The following is a 27859-nucleotide window of genomic DNA, read 5'->3' as shown; positions in this document are numbered from 1 at the left end:
GAGTATTCCAATGTTCTGGTGCAAGTAAACTGTGGTACATACATGTATGTAACAGTATGTATAATCACACAATAGTACAGTTTATAAAGTATAAAGTACCAGTATTCATTTATTCCATTTGGCAGTAATCACGCTTTCCAGGAGAAGCACTACATCCGTCCAAAGAACTATCATACTGTAGAAAAGTGAAAATAATCAAATTACGCTATGCTTACACTCCTGGTAATCAGTAGAATGTTCTTTTGATAGTTTTTGGGGGCAAAATCAGCCACTACATAATACAGGACAATAAGTGCCAACCCTATATGTGGCATCAATGTTTCATTTTCATGGTTGGTTCAGTCAACTTAGAGGATGAAACTTGACATGAAACTGTACACAACAGGTAAAGCACTGAAGCTGAGCTCCATCACATGTACATATCACTAATCCTGAAGTACTGAGAAACAACAAATTACTCTTCTAATTACTGTTATCAGTTCCTGATCACTCAGCAATTTTCTACATCTTTTGATAATTTAAACCATTCATGTTGTACAGTTGACTTGAAGATTGATGCTCAAGATAGGGCTGTACCCTTAAGAGGAAGGTTACAGCCCTGCCTTGAATGATGGATATTGTAGTCTTATTGTACAGTGGAGATAATTGACTGCAGCTCAGCAAAGCATGGCAGTTATTTGTTCCACACTCACTCAGGTCGACAAAACAAGTCAAAAGTCAACGATGCTTTGATACAAAAGAAACTGGTCAGCAGAGCGTGAATTTACAAAGATGAACAATCTTTATGCACTGGGTGAGCTAAATTTGTACAAATTACAGTAAGTACCGACAGTTGTTGTCATGACAACAACAATTTAAAGGCAGCTACCGTGAGCTAAACTCAGGACCATATCTCTCTAACATATGACAATGTCTTCGTATTAACAATGAAACCTATACATCTCATTCTTACAAATCATTGTCAAAATAGGAAGGTTCAAACATGTACTGTCAAAATAGAATGGCTTACACTACTTAGGTAGAATGTGCCTCAGGATAGATATTTGGACTTTCACATTTTTTACAACTCTTTCCTGATGAAGTCTTTCACTTTTGAAGTGCATACTACCTTTAGTAAACAACATGAGCTCACAGTTGTCGCTACATGAAAAGACAAAATAATACTGTCATGTTGCTCACAAAACAAGCAATGTTGATAGGAACTCGGCCAGGCAATGGACTTGGCAGGTTTATTGCTCTGTCAAAATAAAAGCGGCCATCTTGTCTCACAGGTCTGCCATTGGATTGAGGGCTTGATGTAACCTAGTAACAGCAGAGGTAACCATGGCATGGAGACTTTCATCCTCATCGCACTTCACTTCCTGTTTTTATAAAAATGGGAAAGGAAAAGAAGGGACAGTGAGTAAAACTATGCAAGATTAAAAACATGCAATGAGCTTTAGCAAATCAATGAACATAACTTCTGATGGAAGTTCGTGCAGGTTTGTTGCTATGCCAACATCTTCCCTTCCTGAAGTCAACTACCGAAAAAATCAACAATGTATATATCGCCACAAACATTCTGACACCACTACATACAAATCTTTCTCCTCTAATCTCTATTAACATGGAATTCACATTTCTGTTCTTGTGTAAAACCACTGTTGTCATTATGACTTCAATGTCACACACAATATATCACACTTTTGTCACTTTTTATCCTTTCTTTCCTGTAGTTTGGAACAACCCAATTAGATTTTGTGGTAAAGTTGGACCTTGACACAAGGGAATGGGGTGAAGCTTCAATGAGTGAAATCACTCATTAGGCCAGGAAGAGAAAAATTAAATTGTTCCTCTGAATTGCCACTTCTACTTTTTAATGGCCACTTTGGAAATTTCGAGTGCAAATGTTAGATCCCTTGAGGACATCAACAAGACACTTATACAGCAACTGTTTTACTTATACGGCATGTTTTGTTTTGCTCATTTTTACAGTTTTTTGTTTTCTTCTGGAAGCATGTTGAAATGCTCAGAATTTGTTCTGTGAACACTGTCTGTATATATCATGCTTCTATTATTGTGGACAGTTTGCAAATCTAGACTCCAAGTCATCAATAACAATGTAACCAGTGGGAGATTTTGCCGGCTTATTAAAAAAATAAGGGAAACTTCACTCCGCCAGCTCTGCCAAAAATATCTGATGAACAATCATATAATTTTTTTTCTCCAGCTTTATACTGAGGTCATCAAAACTATATCAACAAAGAGCAGTAACATTGAAAACCAAATTCAAGACGTGAGCTCCTTGTCCATTATTTGACTACATGTAATTTTCACTGTGACAAACTTACCAAACTATCCATGAATATCCTGGCTGTTTTTCCATCAACCGTTACTATCAGCTCATCTCCTTTCACAGTTCTACTCAGTGACTTTTCACCAAACATTTCACGCAGTAGTTTAGTCAATCTCTCAGTGTACACTAGGTAAGTCACAGGTGGTGCTGGTTTTACTAAAAGAGAAGTTAGGATCACAACACATTGGGTACATAAGTTAAAATAGAACAACAGATGCCATTTTTTCACTTTAGTAATTTGCAAAATTAAGAATAACATTAAGTTTGAAAGCGCCTCTGAAACAGATGTTCCGCCCCTCAAAAATTTTGATACCTTTCTGCTTTACCGATTCTCCGGGCTCATTTTGAAGCATTTTGAGTAAGAAGAATTTTCTTTGTCCTAGCCTACTGAAAATTGAAATTTTATATTTCCCCTGAGAGTTAACACAGCGACGACGGCCATGTTGAATTTCAAGTATTGGTAAATGCTTGGCAATTTGTATCTCTGGTAATAAAATTTGCTCTGTGACCCCTGATTTTTATTCTTGATTTGGTGAGAGAATGGTTGAAAATTTTATTGAGCAGAGTTTAAGGAATAGTTTTTAAGTCTTTCACTTTTGAGGTGTGTACTGCCATAAAGCAGAAACTAGAGCTCTAATGATTAAAAGAGTTTACAAATTTGATGAGCGCAATCAGAGAAATAATTCACCAAAGTGAAAATAGGTATGAACAAACATAAGAGCTTTTTGCTTCACCTCTATTGTCAGTTTCAATGGCATTGAACAGAGATAAACAGGTAACCAAAAGATGGAAGCTTTTGTAAACCAAAGTATGAATATCATATAAACACAAACACACTGGTCACAAAATTTTGGTAGGCAGATCTTCACTACTTGCCAAAGCACTATATCTGGATACAGAGATGACACAGTGTGGAAATTCTCACCTTTCTGTGCTGATGGGTCAGAACCAACTTTGATAATGACAGACAAGACTGCATCCGCATACATGTCATTGACGGCATTGGCTACCCACTGAAATGAACAAAGGGATATGAATCAAGTGTTAGTGAAGCAGAAATGAATGACACACAAAATCTCTTGAACCAGCTTGTGGAGAACTGCCCTTACGCTGATCAATCAGAGGATAAGCATGACCATAGAATATTTCCATGGAAACTAAACTACTCAGTGTAATCCTGAATAAGTTAGGCTTCAACCAATTACAAGTAGTTGACATGGTATTCTTGGATCAATTACAGTTTGCTTCGCAGGACATATGGCTAGTATAGTATTCAACTCTCTAAATTGTCACTTCAAAACGATTTTGCAATGCATATGGTTTTCAAAACACAGAAACACAGCAACATATTGATAAAGGACGAAGTCTGCATTTGATTTCATGCAAAAGTGAAGATTTATGGATACAGACAGCATTTCACATTAATCACTGGCCACTTAGGGAGTCATTAGAATTATGCTTGGGGTTATGAATAGAGAATGCAAAAAAAGGCCTCCTAGGAAAACCTTTTTATTTGTATACAAAGATTTGAGTCCATTAATCATGACTCCTACTCCTTTGCATCAGCTATATAGTGTATACAGATTTGGATCGGTCCATCACAGAACAATTTGTTTTGATTGGTGGCTTACCTCCATGGTAACCATACCAAGTGCTGGTTCATGTATAAGTGTGATGTTTTTGAACACTTTCAGTGCCGGTTTGTCGTTGACTTCGGTGTGTTCAACATCTCCTGACAGCTGAGTTAGGTAGTATGTGAGTAGTGACAATGGCGCATTGTAAGCTACACTTTGACGCTGTGTGACTGTACTCATAGCAAGGTCTGTGTAATCTACATGGAGAAATAGAAATCAGATTTATTACAATTACTGCAGTCTGGTTCAAATATTTTGACATGTTTTCATGTGGAGAACATGTTTTTACTGGCAAAGTCAGGCAAGTCTGGTTCTCTAATTGTTTATTAGCTTGTTTGTGCAAAATAGAAAAATACTCTGAATCCTGATTGGACGATTTCTCATTCACCTCTGACACAAAAAACACAATCTTTAACCCTTTTCCTGCCAGACAGTATCACTTCCCCATCAGCCAAGTCAGTAAAAAGCGGTATTGAGCCAAAACATGACGTATTTTCACCCACTTGGCTTGGTCTGTTATAGCATCTTAAGTCCAAAAACATCAAGTTTACAGTATTTATGTTCAACAGCTTTCAAATGTACAGTATTATGTTAAAATACACCATATGGAATATGTTGTGTTTCATTAATTTTAACAATCTTGACCTGGTGGTGAAATATGGACTTGGCAGGAAAAGGGTTAATGGCACAGGTTTCTGAAACAGCACCCTTGGTAAAACACTTACATTATCATGTTTGTTTAAATTGACAAAGACACACACTTCTGAAATAAAGATATAAAAACTTGCCACAAAATCATAAATGTAGACAGTCACATCCATGAGGAACGTTTTGGATAAAACAGCAACGCAACACTGGCTCTAGTTTACCCTGACATGTAACATTATCAATTCACCAGGCGCAAACCTTTTTTCGCAGGCTGGTTCCACCATGACATTGACCTATCATAGTTTTGTAAGATGCTGTAACAGCAGCTGGAGTACAGTTGTACAAGGAAAGGAAAGAAAACCGAGAAATCACTCACTAGACAAATCTGACGGTGCCATGATGTGGTAGTTGAAGTTTCTCTTGACAAGGATTCCTGATACCTTCGTGCCCTGTGTAGGTTTGGTTGCTGCTAGGCTGCCCATCACCTGTAACCATGCCAACATTAATTTACACAAAAACTGAACACTCTGTGTATTCATTTCAATTCTTGTTTCATATGTAAATCTTCTCAAAGTTTTTAAAATTTTTATCACATTATCATATATTTGATGCTGTTGTCAATTACACTTTGTGAGAACAAAATCAATGTAACAACTTAATATTCTGACAGTTTCACAAGAACATTATATCAATGTAATTCTCTCACAACACTGTCACTATATGACCTTTGACACGACTTTAATTGAGTACTGGGAAGTAGAAATCTTCTGAATTTATGGCATTATGGACATGACACTGACCTTGGCCATTTTCTCTCCTCTGAAGTACAATTCCACCGCCTGAGTGTTCTTGGGATTGTGAACCTGAATATCAACATCCACGTTGTCCTCGTATTCACGGATTACGGCAGCTTTTAGCCTTCCCATTTCATTCTGCTCACCATGGACAAGAACCTGTGATGATTACAAATTATAGAAGTTTTACCATTTTCCACTATATTTTCGATTATTTTTCACCTTCTTAAAGCTAACAAAGTTCATAAGAGTAAAAAATGCACTGAAATATGGTCCAAATGAATTTTAGTCATTACTTTAATATTCATAGTAACTATAAAAGAATACCTATCTGTGTTGACAGCTTCATTGCTGGGCTTTTTATTTGCTTTGGGTGTTAGTAAACGACACCTCCAGACTTATGCAATAAGTAACAGCTAATTTTTCCTATATTTTTAGTAACTATGGTCTAATATCTGCATTAACAGTAAAATGATAGTGAACATAAATTTCTGCTGTGAACTCTACTCTGAGACAAAATGAGCCTGAAATATGGCAGATATACTTTCATTATGCACTTAAAGAAAAGAATTACAGAAATTCATTGTGTACGTCTGTTCCTCTTTGTCTTTTTCTCTGTGTCCCAGACAATCCTCCAAGCAAGACTACCATTTTTGCCTCTCTCTGAGTCTCTCTCATCTGAGTCTCAATTAACACGTACTGTAACTACATCACTATTTTTTTCACAAGACAACATGCCCCCCTAGACGTATCACACTTACCACATGGGGTGGTTTGAGAATTCTAAGAAATTCACTGATTTGCTGATAGTCTGCGTGAGCTGAGAATGAAATGTAGTCAACGGACATCTTGAGTGGTAACTTCTGACCCGACATGGTAGTCACTTCTTCTGGCTGAGACAAAATGTGCTGTGTAAAGAAAAACATAAGAAACATTAGGACATGTGTGTACTAAAGAGCTTTTGCATCTTTAGTGGTGAATTCTGGAAATTTCTCTGAGTCAGCCATGCATTGATAAACGTAAAATGACAACTTTTCCAACATTGAAAAACACTTTTTGTACATCACTTTTGTGTTACATTCGATAAGTAGGTACAATGCATATTAATCTTTCTCCCAATGGAAATAATGCTCTTCAGAATCTGCAAGAGTACACAAGTTGAAAGTCAGCTCACTATGAATCAAAGCAACCTCTACAGATTCCATTTAATTTTATGTCTTTATCCATCTCATCCTTCAGAAAACTAAATACCAAACTCTATTTTTGAAATATCAAGACCACTTAGTTCAGTTATTTTAACCTAGTATTTTTTCAGTATCCAGAGCATAAACAACTGTTTGAAGAAATTCAGCTTGGCAAGAAGTGGGTTTGCATTATGAAAATCTGAAAGATGGAATCTGAAAGTGGACAAATTCAGATCAGCGTTTCATTACCTTGGCAAGAGTTCCTTCAACACAGTAACCAGCAATGATAACTCCATTTCTCCTGTCGGTACACCAACTTTCAAACAGCTCCCTCGACAGGCCACTCTGCATCATACCAGGACTTGCCATGACAACAGATGGACCGATGTCATCAAAGTGGTCCATGCCTCGAAGGTTGGAAATGTGTTTGAAGACAAAAGGGTTGCTTATTGTAATCTGAAAATAAAACATGATGAAAGTGATGTATAAATATTTTACACTTTATAGATCTCAGTAAGGTATCAATACCGTACTCGTCCGAGTGTAAGCCCCCAGTTTGGCAACACAAAACGGCGGTAAAACTAGGGGGGCTTATACTCGAGCAACGACATGTTATCTGCCATGGACGCTCCATTTATGCTAATTTTATGAAACAATTTTTTTCAACACCACTCGATCTTTCTATCGCTTCCAAAATCGACTTACTCATCAAAAGAAATTGATTATACAATCTCTGAATACAGAAGTGACATTTTGGTGAAATTTCAGCAGCAAAAAACCCAAAACTTGAAACAAAGACGTCATGTAAGTAATGTGAACTGGCATGCACTGCCTACACGGAATGGCAACTCAACATTCTAGTATTAAACTGTCTACATCTTGTGAAAACAACAACATAGCAGTGAAAATTGTAATAGTCACCAGTCTTCACAAATGAAAGGGTAATTGCTTCAAGCAAAAGAAACTGCATGTTTAGGGGAGAAAAAATCATGGTCGTGAATAAAAATAAACAATGGCGGATGTGGTGAGACTTCTCTTAAGGGGACGGGGTGAGCAGGGTCAAAGAATCAAGAAAGTACTTGAAAACGTATCATTTTCCTTATGATGCTGTCAAGGGAACTCTGGTTTCCTATTGTTTTAACACCTTTTAATAGTTTATTTATTATCTAAAAGTAATTTTACCAAGTTTAATGACCAAATATACACTCCTAACCTTTCTGTATTTGAGTTACACTAGGGTAGGGGCTTATACACGGATGTAATGCATTTTGTAAAATCCTCTGAAATCAGTAGGGGGGAGGCTTATACACGAGCAGGGGCTTATACTCGGATGAGTACGGTAATTGGTATTACCTTGATAAAAGAGATAAATGCCAATTATAAGTTAAACATCAATCTTTTCATTTATTCTGGTCTTTATTTTCTTGGAAACAGGTGGTTTGTACTAAATGTAACTTGGAAATATAAGTTTCCAATTTTACTCTTACAAGACACATTTCTCATCTTGACAACCATTATTAGATCATCTCAAAAGTATGGTGCTTGGAGACTTCATTTATTCTGGTCTTTATTTCATTGATAAATACTGGTACCTACCTGTCGTTTGATTTTATCATTCATAGCATTGATGTAGGTTTGGTATACGGACATGCATTTCTTGGCCAACGAGGATGCATAGTATATCGGCACATCGTGCAACTCTGGGTGATTTGCCCAGTATTCATCTAAAAACAATGTATGATCATGTTTATTTGGTTACTGATAATCACTGACAATGGTTCAAAGTCATTACAATGCAGTATTCAAAACGGCAAATGATTGATCTCTGTACACCATCATGGAACGACACCACATTAATGTCTAATACATATTTTTTATGCACTGCACTGAGATGCACTCTGTACAATTATACATTTGTGGTCATATCATAGAATCATAAAAATAACACTACACCAGTCATCTTTTATCAAGTCATCCCTTGACACTTGAGAAAATAGGCTGTAATTTTACTTTCATTGACTGGTGTATTTACAGGTTCATCCAAGGGTCAAAGGTTACAGGACTTGATCCTACCTAAAATGAGTAACAGCTCCTGTGCTCTTCCTAGTGCAAACACTGGTATGAGACATCTACCCCCTCTATTGACAATGTCATGCACTGTGCCAGTGAAACGAGCCTCTCGTTCCTCCCTTTTCTCATGGATGTGTGTACCATAGGTAGATTCCTGAAGTTGGAGGTAAACAAACATTTTATTCCTCTTGGTTTTGAACAATGTCAGGTTTTTTAGTTAAATGTGACTTTCAATTAAGGAGAAGTATGGTCACACAGTAATAATGCCACCTTTCAGTGAGGAACTGGTGGTCTTTCATGAATACAAACTGTGGTCTCGTAACATAATTTGGTAATTTTGCTGCTATTTTTATTCCAACAGTCACAAGATGATCTTACAGACTGTTTCATTTTTCAATATTTCAAGCCAGAAATATAATTGTGTCAAAACCAGTATGGTACCAAAGCATGTACCCTGCGTGGGATGTCTATGACATGAACCAAATTTACACCAAATACTGTGTGCTAAATATGTGACCTTGCATGGTCTGTGAGCCAATCAGATAGGAAAGTTCCATTAATAGTTCACAGTACATAAGAGGACTTCCATTGTCAAGGCCAATTTCACGTTATCAAATAAATGTTAACTGGTCCAGTCATAACCACGTACAAGACAAACAGAGGTACTGGTGGATCGGGTCAAAGAGGAAAAGTGCACACTAATGTTTTGTGATGTTTAGCATTGAACTTTGGTGTAACTTTTGAAATACACTGATCTCTTACTAACAAATGGCTGAGAAACTTCTAGACTTACAATGATGAGAACATCTGGCCTGACGGAGGGCAACTCAGCTGCCATCAAATGCCGATCTTCTTGTCTGGAAAAATCTCCTGTGTACATAAGCTGTCAAGAAAATAAATGTAGGAATGAGATAAGACTTCAGATCATCTGTAGGATAACTTTCATAGTATAGGGAAAACTGACAGATTGACATGTGAATAAAGCTTTAAGTGAAAAAACTTCAATGGAAGTTCCTGACAATTATTGGATAACCAAAGGCCTATTACCTTTACACCTGCTATCTCTAACATAAACATAGCAGCACCTAACACATGTCCTGCATTGTAACACCAGAACTTCACACCATTGACTTCAGTTTCTACATGGAAATCTATAGTTTCTATCTTGTCCATGCTAGCCTCCAGGTCCTTGTCTGTGTACAACATCTGCTCTGTGGAAATATTGCTGTAACGCAATGAAAAAGAAGTTTCTATTTACACTCTTGTGCGAGAAGAATATCATATGCATGCTTGTACAATTAATGTATGTTTTAATAAATAGTGCATGATTTTAGTCATTATCAGTTTATCTGCATACTGAAATAATGATTATTAATGTACTTAGCATAAATTTATAAATTTTGTTCAGCATTTTGAGAAGGTATAAAAAGTTCATAGGTGATGTAGAGGGCGCTCTTTCAAAATATCACATTCTGCAGCACCACTTGCAAGCGTCTGTAGTTCCCTCCTGTTCTAAAGTAGCATCATTTACACCAGGAGGGGAAATTTGTTGCTGATATTTATTGCTACAGTAGGTACCACTAGTTATAAGATGCTGACCTATTAAAATGTTGAAGAATACCTGAGCATAATCTAAACATTAACTTTAAGAGCTTTGAATGATACAAATTATAGCACTGGTATAACAATGAGGATGACTTCTCCATGAGACAGCTGACAATAAAACCTATCTGTGAGTAGCATAGTTTATTTGTGTGCTGAGAACAAGAAAATAGCATTACACAGGGAATTTCCAGGCTGAGAAACTGTCCAATGCAATGATAATTATAAATTGAACACAGCCAATTAGAAACTATCCTTATTGAGGTAACTATATATCCCGTTTGATCACAAAGACTTGAAAACAGTATGGCTGACTTTTGAAATGATCCATTCACTGATCTGACTTACCTGACTTTGACGTAATCTGACAAGAGCCATCTATAGATAGCTTTTGTGGCATGTGTCATGAACACCCGGCCTTTGAACGTTGTCTTCTGTAGGAACCATGGCAATGCTCCACAATGATCCAAATGAAAACTGAAAATGAATTCAGCAGTTTGATTATTCAAACACAGCAACTGTCATTCTTTCAAGGCTGAAACTTTTCAAGTAAACTTTGGCTGATACAGACAAAAAACTCTGTCCCTAAACTTTTCCAACCTATATCCATGTATATTGGGTTACCTTATGAATATTACTGGAAAGTCAGGCCAGCAGGGTTAAACACAAATGTCACAACATCGTTGAAAATTTTTCGGTTGGCAAGGTGAAAAGAAACATTTGCAAAAGCTGGGATTCGACTTCAGAAATAGACAAGCTTTACTGCCTGAGTTTCTGTATCATATTTCAAAATGGAGCTAGATCAAAGGTGTATCACAACATGAAAGTACCTGAGAAGTACCACCAGTGCAGTATCAATTTCTTAATTACACTTGACTGACTCAGATATTTAAATTCAGAGTCAGGATCTGAAATGATTTCATCAACAAGGACTTAAAGCTGACCAACATTGTTTTTACTATGTTCTGCCCTTATTGAATAATCATTTATGGGAGTCTTCCCCCATAACGAGCATATAGAAAAAGCACAATTTTTTATGACTTTTCTTTGACAAAGTATGTCAATTCAAACTTTGCAATTACCTTTCCGCTAATTGTTGACTTTATGTGTAAAGGAGCGATTCATGTTTGCACTTACTGACTTATTAGTAACAACTCGATTTCATCAGGTTCAATAAGATCAAAGTACGGCAGGGCATCCATACCACTCAGACCAGGATGGATTCCACAGTCCAACTATGTGGAGACAATGAACAGAGAAACATTATTCACTTGACGTGATGTGTGCAATAAAATAAATTATTATACATCTACCATTCTGAACAAAAAGCTGTACGGAACACCCGTTCTGTAACACGTATGGTTTCAAGGCGCCCCATCCCATGCAGCTGTATCTGCACATTCACTGTTGAACGTTTTCAAGGGACTCGTTGGACGTGTGCCAGAATATGTCTCGCACGCTCTGTACGTACATGTGTAGTGCACACACACTATCCAGAACTTGCAGAAGCGCGTCCGAGATAGCGTTCAACACTTCCGCTATAAATCGGAAGAAAAATTGTTGACATTGTACGAAAACTGTCATTACTCTGACAATTTTATGACCCAGTCACGAATGTAAGATGTATAACAATAAGGTTATTACGAAAATACCACAAAGGATGCACTCAGACATTGGCGCTGCGCATCGCCCGCTGCTCCACATCAGGCGATACACTGCGCAAATGTCCTCGTGCATACTTTGCAGTATTTTCGTAATAACCTCATAATATCAAAGGATCTTGAGTCTCTTGATGGATACCCTGCTGAACCAATACTGTGTTACGATGGCAAGCTATGCACAGTGTCCAGCTACTATGAGTTGTAAATAAAGAACTACCCCACATGTAGACACTTGTAGGTCTGTATGTGTCCGAGTCTGTTTTCCTTTCTCTCTGTCCACACATGTACTGTATTTTAAAACATGAAATCCGTTAATTTCTCAATTTTAGTTCAAACTGTACTTCTTGGTGATTTTGGTTCATTAGGATGAAATTTGGATGACTGCAGCAGAAAGTTAGTAGCGAATATAATTGCTAAAACTTTGAAAGACGTAGAGAATTTTCTCATAAATAATTATTCTTATGCTGATATTGTTAAAGATTTACAGAATAAGAAACTTTGTATTTTTTAGTGAATCAATCAATTGTTGTGGTAAGCAGTGGTTTATCCGCTTGAACAGGAAAAAAATACTGATCCCACTATGCAGTGGAAAGAATCATGTTATATTAGATTACAGGCCACCTGGTTAGAGCTTGGCCATCCTTCCAAATCTATTTCAATTTGCTGGCTCTAGTCTACCCATGGATGTAAAAAATAGAAGGATACAGGACACTCCTTTGATCCTTTGTTCAAGGGATAGTTGCCGCCGATTCGTTATCTCGTAATCCCATAACGGGATTAGCGTGTTATTTTATTCATAGCGTGCCTTCTGGTTGTCATCGGTAAACGTCGAGTCTTTCCGTGCATTACCACAGACAGCATAAAAATAGCGTCTTTCGTGCCAGTAATGTTGTTGTGGCAATACTACGACCTTTTTCTATCTTAACGATGATATGCAGCTCATCGAGGAGGAAAACAATCGACTACATAGCTCCTGGCTCACTTTCTGTCTCCTGTAAACACGGTATAACAAGAACTGCGCATGTGTAATAACCTTTCCCCTTCTTGAACAATGCGTCAACCCGTGCAGAATGGTGACGCGACGCAATGAACTTCGGCAAAAAAATCACCAGGGAATTTTCGGCCAGGTACTCTGATCGATAAACATGACCAGACCGGAAAGTCTATATATATGACTTTAATTTTGGCGTAACAGTTCTTTCAGCAGTGTCTTTGAACGTCTGGAAACGTGACTTCAAACGGTGTGAACCATGGCCTGAACGACGAACGCATTTGCACGCAATCCTATGGGGACGAACTATCGGCGTACCGCAAATATAGCCCAACTTTAGAATACGATAACTTCAACGGCCAGGCGAACCAGCACTTAGGACAAACATTTTTTAAGCGTTCATACCTTAACCTTCTAATTAAGAAAAAATCAGACTCCGCGGTTAGATACTTTGTAAGTTAGAGTAATTTTACGATCAGGGGACTTTATCCAAGTCGGTTCCAAAGAATAGTCATAACTTGGTCAAATATGCGTCGATTTTCTCAGTCTTTGGTTTGTTTGAGCTCTGTTCAGTCTGGGCATTCAACACAAGCAATTTCACAAGTTTGAAAGTTTTTTTTATGAATTTGGCAACAATAATTTGATGTACACGATATTGTGAGTGAGGTGGGTGTGTCCGAGCCGTCCTGATCGCGGCAACCATGCCACAACTTCAAAGACCAGCGTAGACAAAGAAATAACAATAGATGTGAAAGGGATAGGGCTGTCCTGTATCCTTCTATTTTTTACATCCATGGTCTACCAGGCCTCCATGATCTGAACATGCAGGTAGAAGTTTTCGCTTCTATCTCCATGATCAGAATTAGCTCTTTGACAAACTCACATTTAAGATGCGCGTGAGGTAAAGACCTCCGTGTCATTAGTTACCTAAAACAGGGTTGGGTGAAGCCACGAGGTAGAAGGGAGGCCTCCCCTCCTACCTCCATGAGTAAATTGACAAAAGTGTAAGAACAACAAACAATTATGCTACACTACTGTGAAAGACAACTTACCATTATTTTCTTTCCTTTGAACTCTAACATTATACATGATCTGCCTACTTCTTGACCGGCTCCCCTGCAGAAAGCACACAAACAAGTGAAAATGGCTTCTTTTGCGGCAAGTGTACACAGTTGACCAAAGGGTCCTCAGGCTCCGATGATGATGATGTTGTTGTTTTTATTATTGTTGTTGTTGTTGTTGATAGTATTTGCAGAAAAGAACAAAGTATGCGCTGCGAAATTCAATACAGCCTAACTATACTATGCGTTGCAAATTCAATACAGCCTAACTATACATGTGCGTTGCAAATTCAATACAGCCTAACTATACATGTGCGTTGTTGCCTAACTATACATGTGCGTTGCAAATTCAATACAGCCTAACATTACCCAAGGGTTGTCACTTCATTGCCACACACTTTTTTTTCAATCGCCAAAAATGCACCTAGCAAGCATCGAAATCGGTAAAATTCGACGTAGGGTCAAAGCACATTAGTCCTTCTCAATCATACTCAGACATTTTTACCTCTTGCCGATGAAAAGTCGACAAATCGGCAGGTTTTTCAATGCATCTAGTCGTCTCTTGATTCCAGATTTAAAAGGCCCCGCGAAAGATCTAGTCACGTGGGCGCATTTCAAATCAAACCAATAGCAGAGCTGGATGGGCCCAGCGTGAAAACCCGGCAGTAACGTAAGTTTCTTATGTCTTTTGAAGACTATGGGTGACACTGTCTGCTTGCGTCTGCGTATGAAATTCTGGTAACTTTAACAGTTCCAGTTCACCCATAGCAAGAGAACGTTCTTTCCAAAGACGTGAGAAACTTACGTTACTGCCGGGTTTTCACGTCGGGCCCATTCTTTCAGTACGGGCTCTGCTATTGGTTCGATTTGAAATGCGCCCACGTCACTTACACAAACGCCGGGCCTTTTAAATCTGGAATATAAGAGACGACAAGATGCGCGGAAAAACCTGCCGATTTGTCGACTTTTCATGGGTAAGAGGTAAAAATGTCTGAGTATGATTGAGAAGGACTAATGTGCTTTGACCCTGCGTCGAATTTTACCGATTTCGATGCTTGCTAGGTGCATTTTTGGCGATTGAAAAAAAGTGTGTGGCAATGAAGTGACAACCCTTGGGTAATGTTAGGCTGTATTGAATTTGCAACGCACATGTATAGTTAGGCAACAACGCACATGTATAGTTAGGCTGTATTGAATTTGCAACGCATAGTATAGTTAGGCTGTATTGAATTTCGCAGCGCATACTTTGTTCTTTTCTGCAAATACTATCAACAACAACAACAACAATAATAAAAACAACAACATCATCATCATCATCGGACCCTTTGAGTTGACTGATACTGTGTTTACGCAAATGCACGTGTGTGATGAACTCTTGAACATAATATCATGGATGCAAAGAAGACATGATTTTCACGACGGAAATGGATCAGCATCTTAACCTTTGATTCACTTTTCATTTCGCAACGCTATCGAATATTTAAATACTTACAGAGGTCTTATAATGAGCTGATCACTTTCCTCAGCCGGTATGTGGCTGTCAACTTTTCTTTTCGCCGCCATCTTTGTTTCAACATCTCGTACATTGCCAACTTTTATCGCGAGATTTCGCCTCCCTTTCAAATCGAACCACGTCCACCCTATACGTCACTACCTATTCAATCTGTGAATGACTTGCCGGTGAATGAGTTACGTAGTATACTCTGTGCAACTGCAACGCAGGCATCGTTTTGTTAACCTCTCTCTTGTCTACCGATTTTCAGAACAATATCTGGCAAAACCATGTCAAAGATCCAAGGCAAGTTTTATAAGATTTTGTCTCAGAGCTTTCATAAAAAATCCCGTAAGCATTTTGAGAATCTGATCCTATTTCTCTGATTTTTTTTCCTCAGGAGGAACCGTTGTGGAAATGAAGGGTGATGAGATGACAAGGTAGGTGGACTATCACATGGAATGTTTGCTTGTTGAACTTAAATTCCGTTTGTCGCTGTTCATTATTTTCAGACAGGACACACGTAATCAGGATTTCGTTTTCAAAACGCAACAACAGTACGAGTGTGCAGTTCCTGTTGTACGGTATCTTCCTCAGTACCGATTTGTTTCCCGTTGTCCCAACTTTTGGTTTCGCATATTTGGCCCATCCCATTTTATTTGAGACGCACTTTATTGCAGAGCAGGTTTCGTACACAGAGCCCACTTTTTGAAAGATATTAGAACATCAGCTAGCTTCCTGGTTTTTGTTGAAGTCGTGAAATGAAGCACAGCGAGCGAGCTAACGGCGCAGCGGTCACGCGTCGTCAAGGTTTGCAGTGAGGGAGAAGGTCAGAAGGATGTTCCTTGCGCGTCCGGGTCTTGCATGATGTGTACGTCCGTAGTAACTTGTACTGTATCCAACGGCTCTGCTGTTTGCAAGTGATGCGACCGATATACAATTTCGAGATAAAATTACAAGCGAATTCATACCGATTGCAACCGCGTCATGCTACGATGTACTTTGTATGTAGGGCGTAAATACCCTCTGAATGACGAACGCGCACGGTGCGGTGCGGTGGCCAGTGGTGTTTCCCGTCCTCGGTCCCCGTCTATTTGGTTTTATGATTTCATAGAGCAAACTTAGGATTATATCTTACATTTATTGTGTCAGATAATGAGACTTTGAAAAATTGCAATAACATTTTGTGAATCTTGCTCAATTTATATGATTTTAACGTATGCAAGGAGGGCACCAACGACGGAAATTTCCATGCGTCGTCGGCTTCAGCTTCCACTCGGCTAAGCTGTCAGCTTATCCATGTGCGTTTTCTTATTAGCATAGCGACCTTTGACTTTTAAGTTCCAAACTTGGTGGCCAATAATCCAGGGCTTCGTAAATAGAGCGTAAACCATTCAGTCAGCAGCATTGATCTGCACACAGCCACTGCAAATTATTATAAAGTAATCTGGTGTTTGTCTCATATGTTGATGTTACAGTTGTTTTACAAGTATAGAGCACATGAAAATGGAGGTAATCTGTATGCAACCTCAATTCATCTTAAAGCATGGAGGTAGGAGAGATCTCTCTTTCCACCTCCATGCTTAAAGTTAAGCGTCCAAATTTTTTTTACCCATTTTATAAATTGCAGTCTTAAATTATTTTTTTTGAAATACAGTGTGTATGGCTCATCGCTGTAATTTTCAATGTTACGACAGGTGCAATCATTGCAACATTTTCTCAAATTTGAGCATCAAAAGGTCACAGGTGAATCATGAATGCCCTTGACAGAGTGTGTTCTGTTGTCAACGTGTTTGCATTGTAGGAATTAACACCATGAAGTGTTAATTTCAGGATTTATGATGGCATTGTATCACTAAAAAGACAATATTTGCAGGCAGTGACAATATACAGACCACACACAGACTATTCCAAAATTATATTTTTGCACAAAGGATTTTAAACAACTCTTGCCATCTGCTATATATAATGCTTGCTTTTAGGTGGATTTGCTCCAAGTGTGTTGGCACATAAATATCAAAACAGGGTAAATTGAAGGAACAAACTTCAGCAGACTGTTGAGTTTGTGATAGCATGGAGGCACACAGTACCTCCATGGTGATAGGCCATGGTGATAGGCCGTTGCCTAGATGTGTGAACAGAATTGCCCACACTGCTGCCCAGACAAGCCAATTGACTTGGGCCAGTCGCCTTTTGGTTGAATGGTCCCTTTCTTTCTTGTTTTTTTTTTACATCCCAAATGAAATGAAGTTGATGGCATGCGGGTGAACCCCTTTCTATCAACCTGGATGAAAATAGATTGACTGGCCTCTTACAACCCCAACTACGTTTTGCAGAGTCACACTGATTGTGTTATTTTCAGCAATTAATATACATGCAATTACGGTACACTAAATAAAGGGACATGCTGTACCAGTTTCCTAGACAGTACACCGTACTTTAACAACCTAAATAATATAATTTATAACAAAGTAAGGGTTTCATAATATTACAAATATACTCAAAATGACTACACAATCATTCACACATGACCATATTATAAACCGTTTTTGTGCAAGTGAATGTATGTCTGAACCTGCTTTGGGAGTGGATACCACAAGTTATTTGCATAGGCATAACTGAGGAGTCAGTATTATCAAAGTCAAACTGTCCTTTAAACTGCTTTATCAGTTCATCTAAGGTAGAGCAGGTCGTAGAGCAGGTCGAGGTGCATGATTATATAGACAGATCAAAGTACAACTGTTCCAGTATTAGACTTAAAGGTCAGTTCACCCTTTGATGTTGCTGCAGGCTGTTATCCTGCAAAATTATGATCATTCTGTACCATGGATGTTTTATGGCAGAATTACTACAATGTAGATCACAGATTACCAGTACAGAAAGTACGTCTGTGAATAAACCATATATTCAGATTGGTACAATTTTTAAGTAAATCAAATTCAGCACTAGAATAAGAACCAAGGCTAGAACATTTTGGTCATAAGATCCCTTCTAGGACTGCATTCAAGTTCAAAATCTGCCCTTGCCCGATCAAGATGAATTAAAATACCAAATTCCACCAACTCAGTGAGTTTGACGTTTCCACTGTCTGGCTGTCATGTTTGGAGTCTGTTCTCTAGCTGCGCATGCCAGAACTGTCATCAGTCGTCCAATGACACGTGATTTCTGACTTCATCTATCACATTCAGATGTATTGAGATCTATAATGAAACGAAGTCAAAAAGTCCAAAGGTGGACTCAGCCTGGCATTTAAAAGTTTTCAACATACTTCAAGAGTTCCATAATCTCAGTGACCTAGATTTGAGACAGAGAAGATACCAAACCATGTGGAAAGACTGTTTTCTCTTGATATGCAGTCTTCATGACATGTCTTGGGTCTTATTCTTAATTGAAAATGGCATGAACACACCCAACTATAGTATTATAGTAACTAATGTTTTCCATCCTTCTATCAAGCGTTCCAACAGGACACTTTCACCTACACTTTGGCTATGTATGCCAGACACCCACTGTACCAAAGAAAAAAACAACTTTTATCAGTGCAAGAGTACGGTTTAGGTCAGGAAAGGTTAAGAAAAAGTGGTCTGACCACTGATGATGTAATAACAGGGTGTCTGAGTCACAATTTAGTTCAGAATCTTTGATCTCCATTGTCCGACACAAAGGTCTGACCTCGCCCATTGAAAATGATGTAACTGGAAGCCCTATGCGTATAGGAATTGTTCCTGGCTCAGTGATGAAAGGGGTCAAACAATTTTATCATTGTAATGGAATTGTTGAAAGAATAATTGTCATCGAAACTCAAACAATGTAAAACTTTTAAATCAATGAGTCAGCTTTAGATAATTAACATCATAACAAAATGTTACCGTAAAACAGATTGTTCAATGTCTGTTCAATGTACACTCTTGGTGTTCAACTTTGAAGAATCCAAACTCAAACAGATATTAATTAATTTTTAAAACTCAAACAGATATTAATTAATTTTTAAATGTTTTCAATAGATGCTAATATCTAATATCAATTAACTAAATTAAGACATTGCTCCTCACATCATTTAGCACATAATATTTACAGCTGTATGCATTTTTTGCATGATTTATTGTTACAAATTTGAGAAAATATTTTGATTTGATTTGAGAATCTTACCGCCAACTGTATTCTGTCTAAAGTTCACACTTCTAACATCTCATTTTCCTACCTGCTTTATAGAACATCCCATCTGTACACAAACTTTGAATCATTTTGTCACAGCGTGTACTTCTACCAGCACCAGTAAATTTACTCAAATAATGGTTTAAAATAGGATTAGTGTAATACCAATGTATGTCAGCATTATGTTTATAAATTATTTTGAAATAAACATCTCATCAATAAAACATGCAAACAATTGAATAATGGGGAAAAATTGGTGTTGATGTTGCTGAGGGAACAAAAATCTGCAATTTTGATATAATTTTGGATCTTTTTTATTGTATGATCTGTTATTTTGTTACTCTTCACGCTATGAGCCAAGTCTATGCCTAGATTTACCTTACTGACTTGTGTCATCACAATACAAACCAAACAACAGGAAAATTGAGCAAATTACCCATCCTGCCTTGCAAAAATGTCAATGGCCAGTAGTCAAAATGTATGCTGGCTGAAAACATAACAGATGCAAGAAGTCTGGTAATTTAGTGACATAATTAGTGACATGATTTTGAATAAATAACAGACATTATTAGAAGTATATCGATTTCCTGCAAAAAAAATGACAACCAAGTTCTGAAAACTTAAAGGTGATATTGCCTTTGTCAGCAGAATAAAATGCAAAATAAATGTCACATTATTGTTCTATTAAAAATTGATAATGGTGATGGCCATGTTTGCCCTGTTTGTTTGGTCATACATTAGCTATCAGATGGAATTTCTCCCTTTTTTTCAAAAAATAAAGTATTGCAGACGTGACAAATGACCACAATAATAGGAGCTTACAAGGTCATAGGTCACATGTGACATGTAACATCACTTGTTCATATAATTTGCATCTATTCTATATCCGTCCATACATGTACCAGCATCAACTAAACCAAATAAAGCCAAATAAAAAATTGTTTCTGCTAACCCGACCTTCCCTATTTAAATCCCTCCAACCCTAAACTTCTTTCACATTTTCAAAAGTCATGCATGATTTCGCCAAATTTTGATGGGTCACACCTATCAAAAATAAAAAATATAAAAAAGTTTCTGACTGACCTTTCCTGAGGCCATGTTCACAGAAACAATATTTTTTATGCCAAAACATACACCTTAAACAAGGTCAAACATTGTTTAGCAGTTATTCAAATTTCTACATCTTTGTAAATCTTCATTGATTGTTTCCAAAGCAGCATAAGACACCTACAAGGAGACACAGCATTTATCACAAAGTTAATCATTTATATGCATAGTCTTTCAAAGTTCTCACAATATTTTGCCAAGGTTTTCGTAGAGGATGCAACTCTTAAAATTCGACAATCAATAACACTGATTGAAAGCTATACCAATGCTAAAAACATCGATCGATACTTTTAAAGACTACAGCAACACAATCTCAGTACAATCACTGACTTATCGGACCAAAAGTTTCTGAATTTCTTTTTATTTTCTGTTTCTGCAAAACATTAAAACATAGTTCTTAGTGTACTTGTAATATTTTTTTATTGCTGTAGAATCACTGAAATTTCAATCATTGATTTGAATTTTATCAAAAGACATGACAGTGATGTGTGATACAAAATATCAGACATTCATCTTACATGTACATGCGATGACATCAACAGTTTCACCTGATTGCAGACGAAAGCACAGTTTAGTCAAACTTCAAACAGACTACACAAGGCTGAGATTTAAGTGTTTGATGTAGCTATTTTTGGAAAATATGTGTGTAATTTTTCGTGTGATTCAGACCAGCCCTGAGGCTTTCCATGGATAAGCTTCTCTCCTGGATTCCAGTCAACTTCACAGCAGATCCCATAATCATCCTCTTTTCTTTCAGAAAGCAGAGGACATATCTTTTCATTTTTGACAAAAATATTCAATCTGTGTCTTTCCTATTTAAGCATTACGGATAATCAAAATTAAGAGTAGTTTCTTGTTAACAGTGTACTTTACTCATCTACAATACATCCAATTGCATTATATGTTATTTTCTTTTTTAGTGTGTGTGTGTAATCATTTTTTCTGATCTATCCGTTTATTGTATTATACATATTTTACGATAAGCTATACATAAGATGTATGAAAGTATTTACAAGAGATATATGTAAGTATTGACAATAGATATTAACATTTGAAGACTCTTGTAGAGCAGTGCTTTGTACAAGTAAATTTAAAATGAATTATTCAAAATCATCTGTAGCATTTGAACTTTGCCCAATAAGCTCACTGTGATGGTCACACATGTTACTGTGTAGCTCTGCATGGCAGGACTGTGTGATATGTACTGGCTATAGGCCTCACACAGTTACTGTCGTGGTTAGAATCACCTATCTCTGTGAACCATACATTTTTTTCAAAACCAGAAAATTTAATAAGGATTTTTACCTGTTTTTTTTCCCCCCAGGATCATCTGGGAACTCATAAAGGAAAAATTGATATTTCCGTATGTTGACCTTGAGGTCCAGAGTTTTGATTTGGGAATTGAACACAGAGATGCCACCAATGACCAAGGTAACCATAGTGATATTAGGTACATTATCAGCCTCCGAAAATCTGATGGAATTTTTTTTTCATTTTCATCAACAACAGCTGCCAATATGAAGTCCCATCAATCAAAACAAGGCATGTGACAGCTAGTGGATTATCCTACAGACAGCAGTGTTTTCATGCAATTTGCATATTTATGGAAACATTTGCACACCAAAACCAAAGTGAAAAATTAGCAGGACAAATTTAGGAATAAATTTTAAAAATGAAAAATAGGTATTGGATAATTTTAAGGCATCAGGATGATGTAATATTAAAATTAAAAAGTGTACTTGCAAGTCATCAAGTATCAACTCTAGATAAGCAGTGAGAATCACTTTATTGCAAAAATTTAGTACATCAAATCTGTATATGATATTTATTTCCCTTTTTTTCATGTAGTCTGCAAACTTGTTCAGGGTAACTCTGGTCTATAAGATTTTGGCAGCCTGTTGATAGTCAGTGTAATATTGTAATATATTACACCATATGTTTCCAATAATTAATCCATATTTGATGGGCACACATCCGTTGTGAAACGTAGACTTTGTAGAATTGAGTTGTTTGCTTTATGTTACCACATAGAAGTACATATCAAAAGTAAAACTTTGTATGCCATTATGATTCTTTTAATTCATGTTGTAAGTAATATAGCTATAAATATATAGGTAACTCAATCACTTGTGCAGGAAATTTTCTCTACCAGCAGATTTTTACAGTTGTTGTGATTGTAATATCCGGACACTATCAACTTGTGGGCAGATTTATGCAAATATTAACCCTTTGCACCCTGATCCCCTGGCACTCTATGACGTCATTGGACATTTGTGTCCGAGCCGGGTTCAAAGGGTTAAAACCATATATTCAATACAGTGTGGTGTCTGAAATTCCTATAAATGGTGTCAAAAATACCTGTATTAAAATTGTTTAGTATATTATTGAACATTATTGATAATGCAGCAATTTTAACAGGTTCTAAAAACGGCACAGTTCTAATCAGCTATACAGTTATAAGTGTAACTGTGTTGTGATTCAGAGTCCTCAATGGGATTTGAAATTTGTATCAGTCATGAAACTGAGAAATTAGTGCACCAACAAACAGGTTTATGACAACTGTTTTACCAAAAAAATTCTTAATAAATCCATAAAGAAATGGTCAACATGATTGTTGATTTAATTTCTTTAAACCATGGAATTGCTTTTTTTATTCAAATGTTATCAAGAATCACAAGGTGATTTGCATGTGTGATCCTGTCACCTTTGAACTTTGCTGTCAAAATTGATGACTTTATCACATGGAAAACCTCTCGCGTTTCATGTAATTGAAGAGGTGTACACACAAAAAGTGTTGAATGTGTCATCATTTTTCCAATGTAAAGCAAATACTTCAGTTGGGTTTAAAACTCTTATGGCAATTTTTTGTGACCTGTCTCAGACCCAGAATGTGTTACAACACATATCTTTTCATTTCAAAATAACCAAGCCAATAAGATATGGAGTGATAAGGCTGTGCAACATCAGTGTCACATGTTTTTGTTTGCCCAGTGTGTAGGATCAATTTCCAAATTACACATAGTCTTGTTGTAACCATATTGCCTAGGTCATAAATCCTTTAAGAAAACAACACTGCTTGTTTCACTACAGTGACTATCGATGCCGCTGAAGCAATCAAAAAGTGCAATGTAGGCATAAAGTGCGCCACCATCACACCAGACGAAAAGAGAGTGGAAGGTAAGGATCACCCACTGTTTTCAAGGTCAATGACCTTGACATACATGATAACGTTATGCAAGCTTGTTCCCAAAACACTGATATCTATATGTTATGGTAACTCACACTACACCCATCCTTCAATACAGAATTTTGAAATCCCTCCAACCCTTCCCAGAAAGTGAAGGACAATTACCTGATAGGTTTATTCACATTTAATATTTCCCAATTACCTTTTGCCATTCATGCATGATCTAATTATTCATTAATTTTCTGACTTTCTGATTGCTGCGTTACCTTGACAACTCTGACGCACAATCTTCATTCAAGCAGAAAATGAAAATACTGTGTACCAATTGAGGTATTCAAGTCAATCTTTTGAAAAAGGCATAATAGCTGAAGTGTACCGGTAGAAATTTCAACAGAAAATTGTAATGCCCAGTCTGAATAAATCTGTTATAATGGTGATTTCAGTGCTACCATGAGAATTGAAACGAAATTACAAAACTAATTTTGTTCACTTATGAGGACAAAATAGAGAGAGAAATGTTAAAAGTACCACATTACCTTATTTTCTTCCAGCTGATTGAGTTAATCTTTCATCTGTGATTTACATGTATCTGAGAGAAATACCTAAAGTCAAATCATTGCCGATTATTACATTTAATTGTGGCCAAATACTAACAAACAAGAGAGCATGATGTCGACCATAAAGGGTGTCACAGATGCAAATTCAAGTGTTTTTCATGTTGACAGTCAATTTTTCATATGGTGCTGAATATCTTTGTTAAACTTATTAGTAATTTTTAGACATCTCTAAGTTCAGCTGGACATCATCTGTGGAGAAGTGAGAGAGAGAGATTTGGAGAGAGAGATTGATTAATACTGTATATTACATTGAAAAACACCAATCTCCAGGATAGGATCTAGTTTGATCAATTAGCATCCAATAACTACAAAAGCAAAGTAGACTATTCATATTTATAGTGGGCAGAAAAGTAATTTCTTTAATACAGCAATAACCATGCACTTGCTGTATCTAATACAGGAATCTAAAGGGGAAAAATCTGACCCATCAATACTTGCTTTCCTTAACACTGACAGTATTCTTCAAATTCATGTAGCCTTTTTCCTAATTTTCTCTGCCCAGAATTTAAGTTGAAAAAGATGTGGAAGTCGCCAAACGGAACAATTCGTAACATCCTAGGGGGTACCGTCTTCAGGGAGGCAATCATATGCAAAAATATTCCCAGACTTGTACCAGGCTGGGAAAAACCAATCGTGATTGGTCGTCATGCACATGCAGACCAGGTGGGTGCAACTCAGATTAAACTGGATTTTCAAATTTTATCCCTACTTTCATTCATAAAATGAACGATAGTAAGGTTGGTTACTGACTTGGGTTTCCTGTAATAACATTAAAAAAAGAGAAGTACAAATTTATTTCATGATTTATATCACGTACTTGTCTCTGTAAAGTGTTGAGAGGTCAAGGTGAATGTCATAGGTGGAATTTGTTTCTTATTCTGCAGAGAAAATCAATACCTACACCCACTTTGAGAAATATTGCTACACATAGTCATTTATTCCTTTTCGCTTTCTGTTGCTTCAAGCAGAAGCTCTGATGTATAATAACCAGGAATATAACAACCAGGAATATAATAAGAAAAATAAAACAATTCATCAAAAGCTACAACGACTGTATAGCTCATACATGTATTAAAAGGCCAGTAGCTGTAACTGTTGATGATTTTTTGTCTCTATTTTTAATTTTGTTTTGTGTGTCATTTACATGTTCTTGTTCTCCTCCCAAAAGCATGTTGAAACACTCACTGTTTGTCTTGTCAACACAGTCAAGTCTGTGTGTGTGGAATTTGATTCTAGTCTGGACCAGAATTCACTTGTCAACAATAACAATGCAGTTTACACATGTACAGGCTGAGTTGACGAGCCGAATACAGTGTTTCCCAACATGCATTTGGGAGTAGGAAAAGAAACTGTGTAGCTGATGTTAAAACCAAGAATAGTAAATAAATCATCAAAAGGTACGGGTGTTTGCCCTTTAAAACTTTGTTCTTGATGCAATAATTATTTTTGTCCAATCTCAATATTCTGTGCAAAATTAACATCTAACGTGGTTATGTGTATCAACATCTACATCTTCTCTTGTTTCATTGACAGTACAAAGCCACAGACTTTGTAGTTCCCGGTCCCGGGCAGCTGGAGTTGAAATTTACTCCATCCAATGGTGGTGAACCCATCACTTACACTGTCTATGATTTCAAAAACAGTGGCGGAGTAGCCATGGGCATGTATAACACAGACGCATCAATCAAAGACTTTGCCCACAGCTGTATGGCATACACTCTGGATAGAGGCTATCCCCTCTACCTCAGGTGAGACAATTGTCACATTTCTAATTCTGTCATAAACTGTGATCCAGGTATTGGTCAGTCTCTGTCTCATACATAAACGGACTTTGGACAGAGTCCACTGAGTTCAATGTGCGCCTTATCATAGCTTTGTTCCACTGGTTCTATGCACACATTGCGTTTGATTTATCAATCAATTTGCAGATTGATGTACTGAATGACATGTGTATTGTCGTATCACAAAAGTGAGAATATTTGCAGTCTTTATGGCATTATTTCATGAATTTTGTTTAATTTTCATATTTACTCTTACATGGGCAGTATGCATTGGTCAGAATCTTAAAATATTAGACCATACCTTCATCTGAGTGTGCAGAACAAAATAACAATTATGTAATTTCTGGTAGTTACTGGGTTTTAAAGGTTTTTGGAAGTACCCAGTGATAACTATTCATTTACTGTTCAAAGTTTATTTCAACGTCAATCACACTAAGACTATTCTTTTCCACTGAAATGTACAAATTACCATTAGGAACAAAAGATAAAATACAGCTACCAGACATGTACGTTAATGAACTGATGATGGCACTCTCTCACACTGAACCTCTGTTTATGCTACAGCAATATTTAACATGACATTGATATCATATATAGTCAAAAATAAGTTTGAAAAGATACATTATTTAGTTTTTCACTTTAGGAAAAACACGAGAAATTGCAACATTCTCCATGTACAATAACCAGAAATATTGGCAAGGAAAATACATGCCTGAGCCATCCTCAGAAGACCAATGTTCAATTCAGATGAAAATATTTTCGTGTAAAAGTTGAATGGCAAAATTGATAAGTTTTTGATATCACTTTATTGGCCAGTTCATTTTGTTGCCTTCCAAATTAGATTAAATTGTTGAGTGGTGTTCATAAAACAATAAACAGATGAACCATAACTGGAAGCCATAGACTGATAATTGCTATCTGCATGATTGATACAGTGATGGTATTTTTAAACTCATTTCTGAATGGATTGTTGGAATTTTCTGCATCAGCTAAGTTTGGACAAAGGCTTTATATGTAAATAGATTTCATTCCTTAAAATAAACGGCCGTCAAGCAAGACAAACGTTGTCTTTCCTACAATAGACAAAAATGGAAAATAGAAACAACCATACTAGAGTTGAGGGCTGATGTACACCTTTTAACCAGTTTTGTTGAAAGTCTGCATCAGATGTTTAACCCTTTTCCTGCCAACTCCATATTTCACCACCAGGTCAAGATGGTAAAAATAATGAAACACAATATATTCCATATAGTGTATTTTAACATAATACTGTACATTTGAAAGCTGTTGAAAACATAAATACTGTAAACTTGATTTTTTGGACCAAAGATGTACAACAGACCAAGCCAAGTGGTTGAAAATATGTCATGTTTTGGCTCAATACCGCTTTTTCCTGACTTGGCTGATGGGGAAGTGATACTGTCTGGTAGGAAAAGGTTAAAATGCGACGTTTAGCTTTACTTGTCATCAGTGGGCCCTCTGATTTCACGAGTTCCTTGAGTCGATTCAGGACTTTGTGGGAATGTCTTTGCATCAGCCC

General features: G+C 37.0%; 2 protein-coding genes across 4 annotated transcripts in view; one reads left to right on the top strand and one right to left on the bottom strand.

The window, feature by feature from the left end:
• Positions 1-80: 80 nt before the first annotated feature.
• On the bottom strand, positions 81-15597 carry LOC139140941 (cleavage and polyadenylation specificity factor subunit 3-like). Of its 2 annotated transcripts, none has more exons than XM_070710444.1 (16): positions 15473-15597; positions 13972-14035; positions 11405-11502; positions 10616-10744; positions 9713-9890; positions 9459-9548; positions 8669-8819; positions 8192-8319; positions 6845-7051; positions 6173-6319; positions 5418-5570; positions 4994-5102; positions 3967-4166; positions 3261-3348; positions 2331-2491; positions 81-1361 (listed from the first exon to the last, which is right to left on the bottom strand). In XM_070710444.1, the coding sequence occupies exons 1-16, from the start codon at positions 15541-15543 to the stop codon at positions 1266-1268; spliced, it is 2070 nt and encodes a 689-aa protein (XP_070566545.1). In that variant the 5' UTR covers positions 15544-15597; the 3' UTR covers positions 81-1265. The 2 variants fall into 2 exon arrangements, with proteins under 2 accessions (XP_070566545.1, XP_070566546.1); XM_070710445.1 differs by lacking the exon at positions 15473-15597 and adding an exon at positions 14486-14576.
• Positions 14857-27859, top strand: part of LOC139140942 (isocitrate dehydrogenase [NADP] cytoplasmic-like) — a 27012-nt gene continuing 14009 nt past the window's right edge. The window contains exons 1-6 of one of the 2 annotated variants that reach the window (XM_070710448.1): positions 14857-14954; positions 15873-15912; positions 22059-22165; positions 23825-23911; positions 25041-25201; positions 26072-26286. In XM_070710448.1, coding sequence (XP_070566549.1) covers positions 14951-14954; positions 15873-15912; positions 22059-22165; positions 23825-23911; positions 25041-25201; positions 26072-26286 — 614 coding nt within the window. In that variant the 5' untranslated portion in view covers positions 14857-14950. Of the gene's footprint in view, positions 14955-15621; positions 15779-15872; positions 15913-22058; positions 22166-23824; positions 23912-25040; positions 25202-26071; positions 26287-27859 lie in introns of those variants that run through there. The other variant, XM_070710447.1, reaches the window with a different exon arrangement.

The sequence above is a fragment of the Ptychodera flava genome, chromosome 9, assembly GCF_041260155.1.
Source record: "Ptychodera flava strain L36383 chromosome 9, AS_Pfla_20210202, whole genome shotgun sequence".
Taxonomy (NCBI): domain Eukaryota; kingdom Metazoa; phylum Hemichordata; class Enteropneusta; family Ptychoderidae; genus Ptychodera; species Ptychodera flava.
Note: the sequence above shows the minus strand (reverse complement) of the source record. Positions and strands in the feature narration are given on the sequence as shown.

What these genes read in the sequence shown, in the direction of transcription:
- LOC139140941 (XM_070710444.1), bottom strand. Translation starts at nt 15,543, where the DNA reads ATGGCGGCGAAAAGAAAAGTTGACAGCCACATACCGGCTGAGGAAAGT. An exon ending in GGCCAGATGTTCTCATCATT is followed by an intron (nt 8,820 to 9,458) that starts GTAAGTCTAGAA and finishes CTCCAACTTCAG; the next exon opens with GAATCTACCTATGGTACACA. An exon ending in ATGATAAAATCAAACGACAG is followed by an intron (nt 7,052 to 8,191) that starts GTAGGTACCAGT and finishes TTTTATTTTCAG; the next exon opens with ATTACAATAAGCAACCCTTT.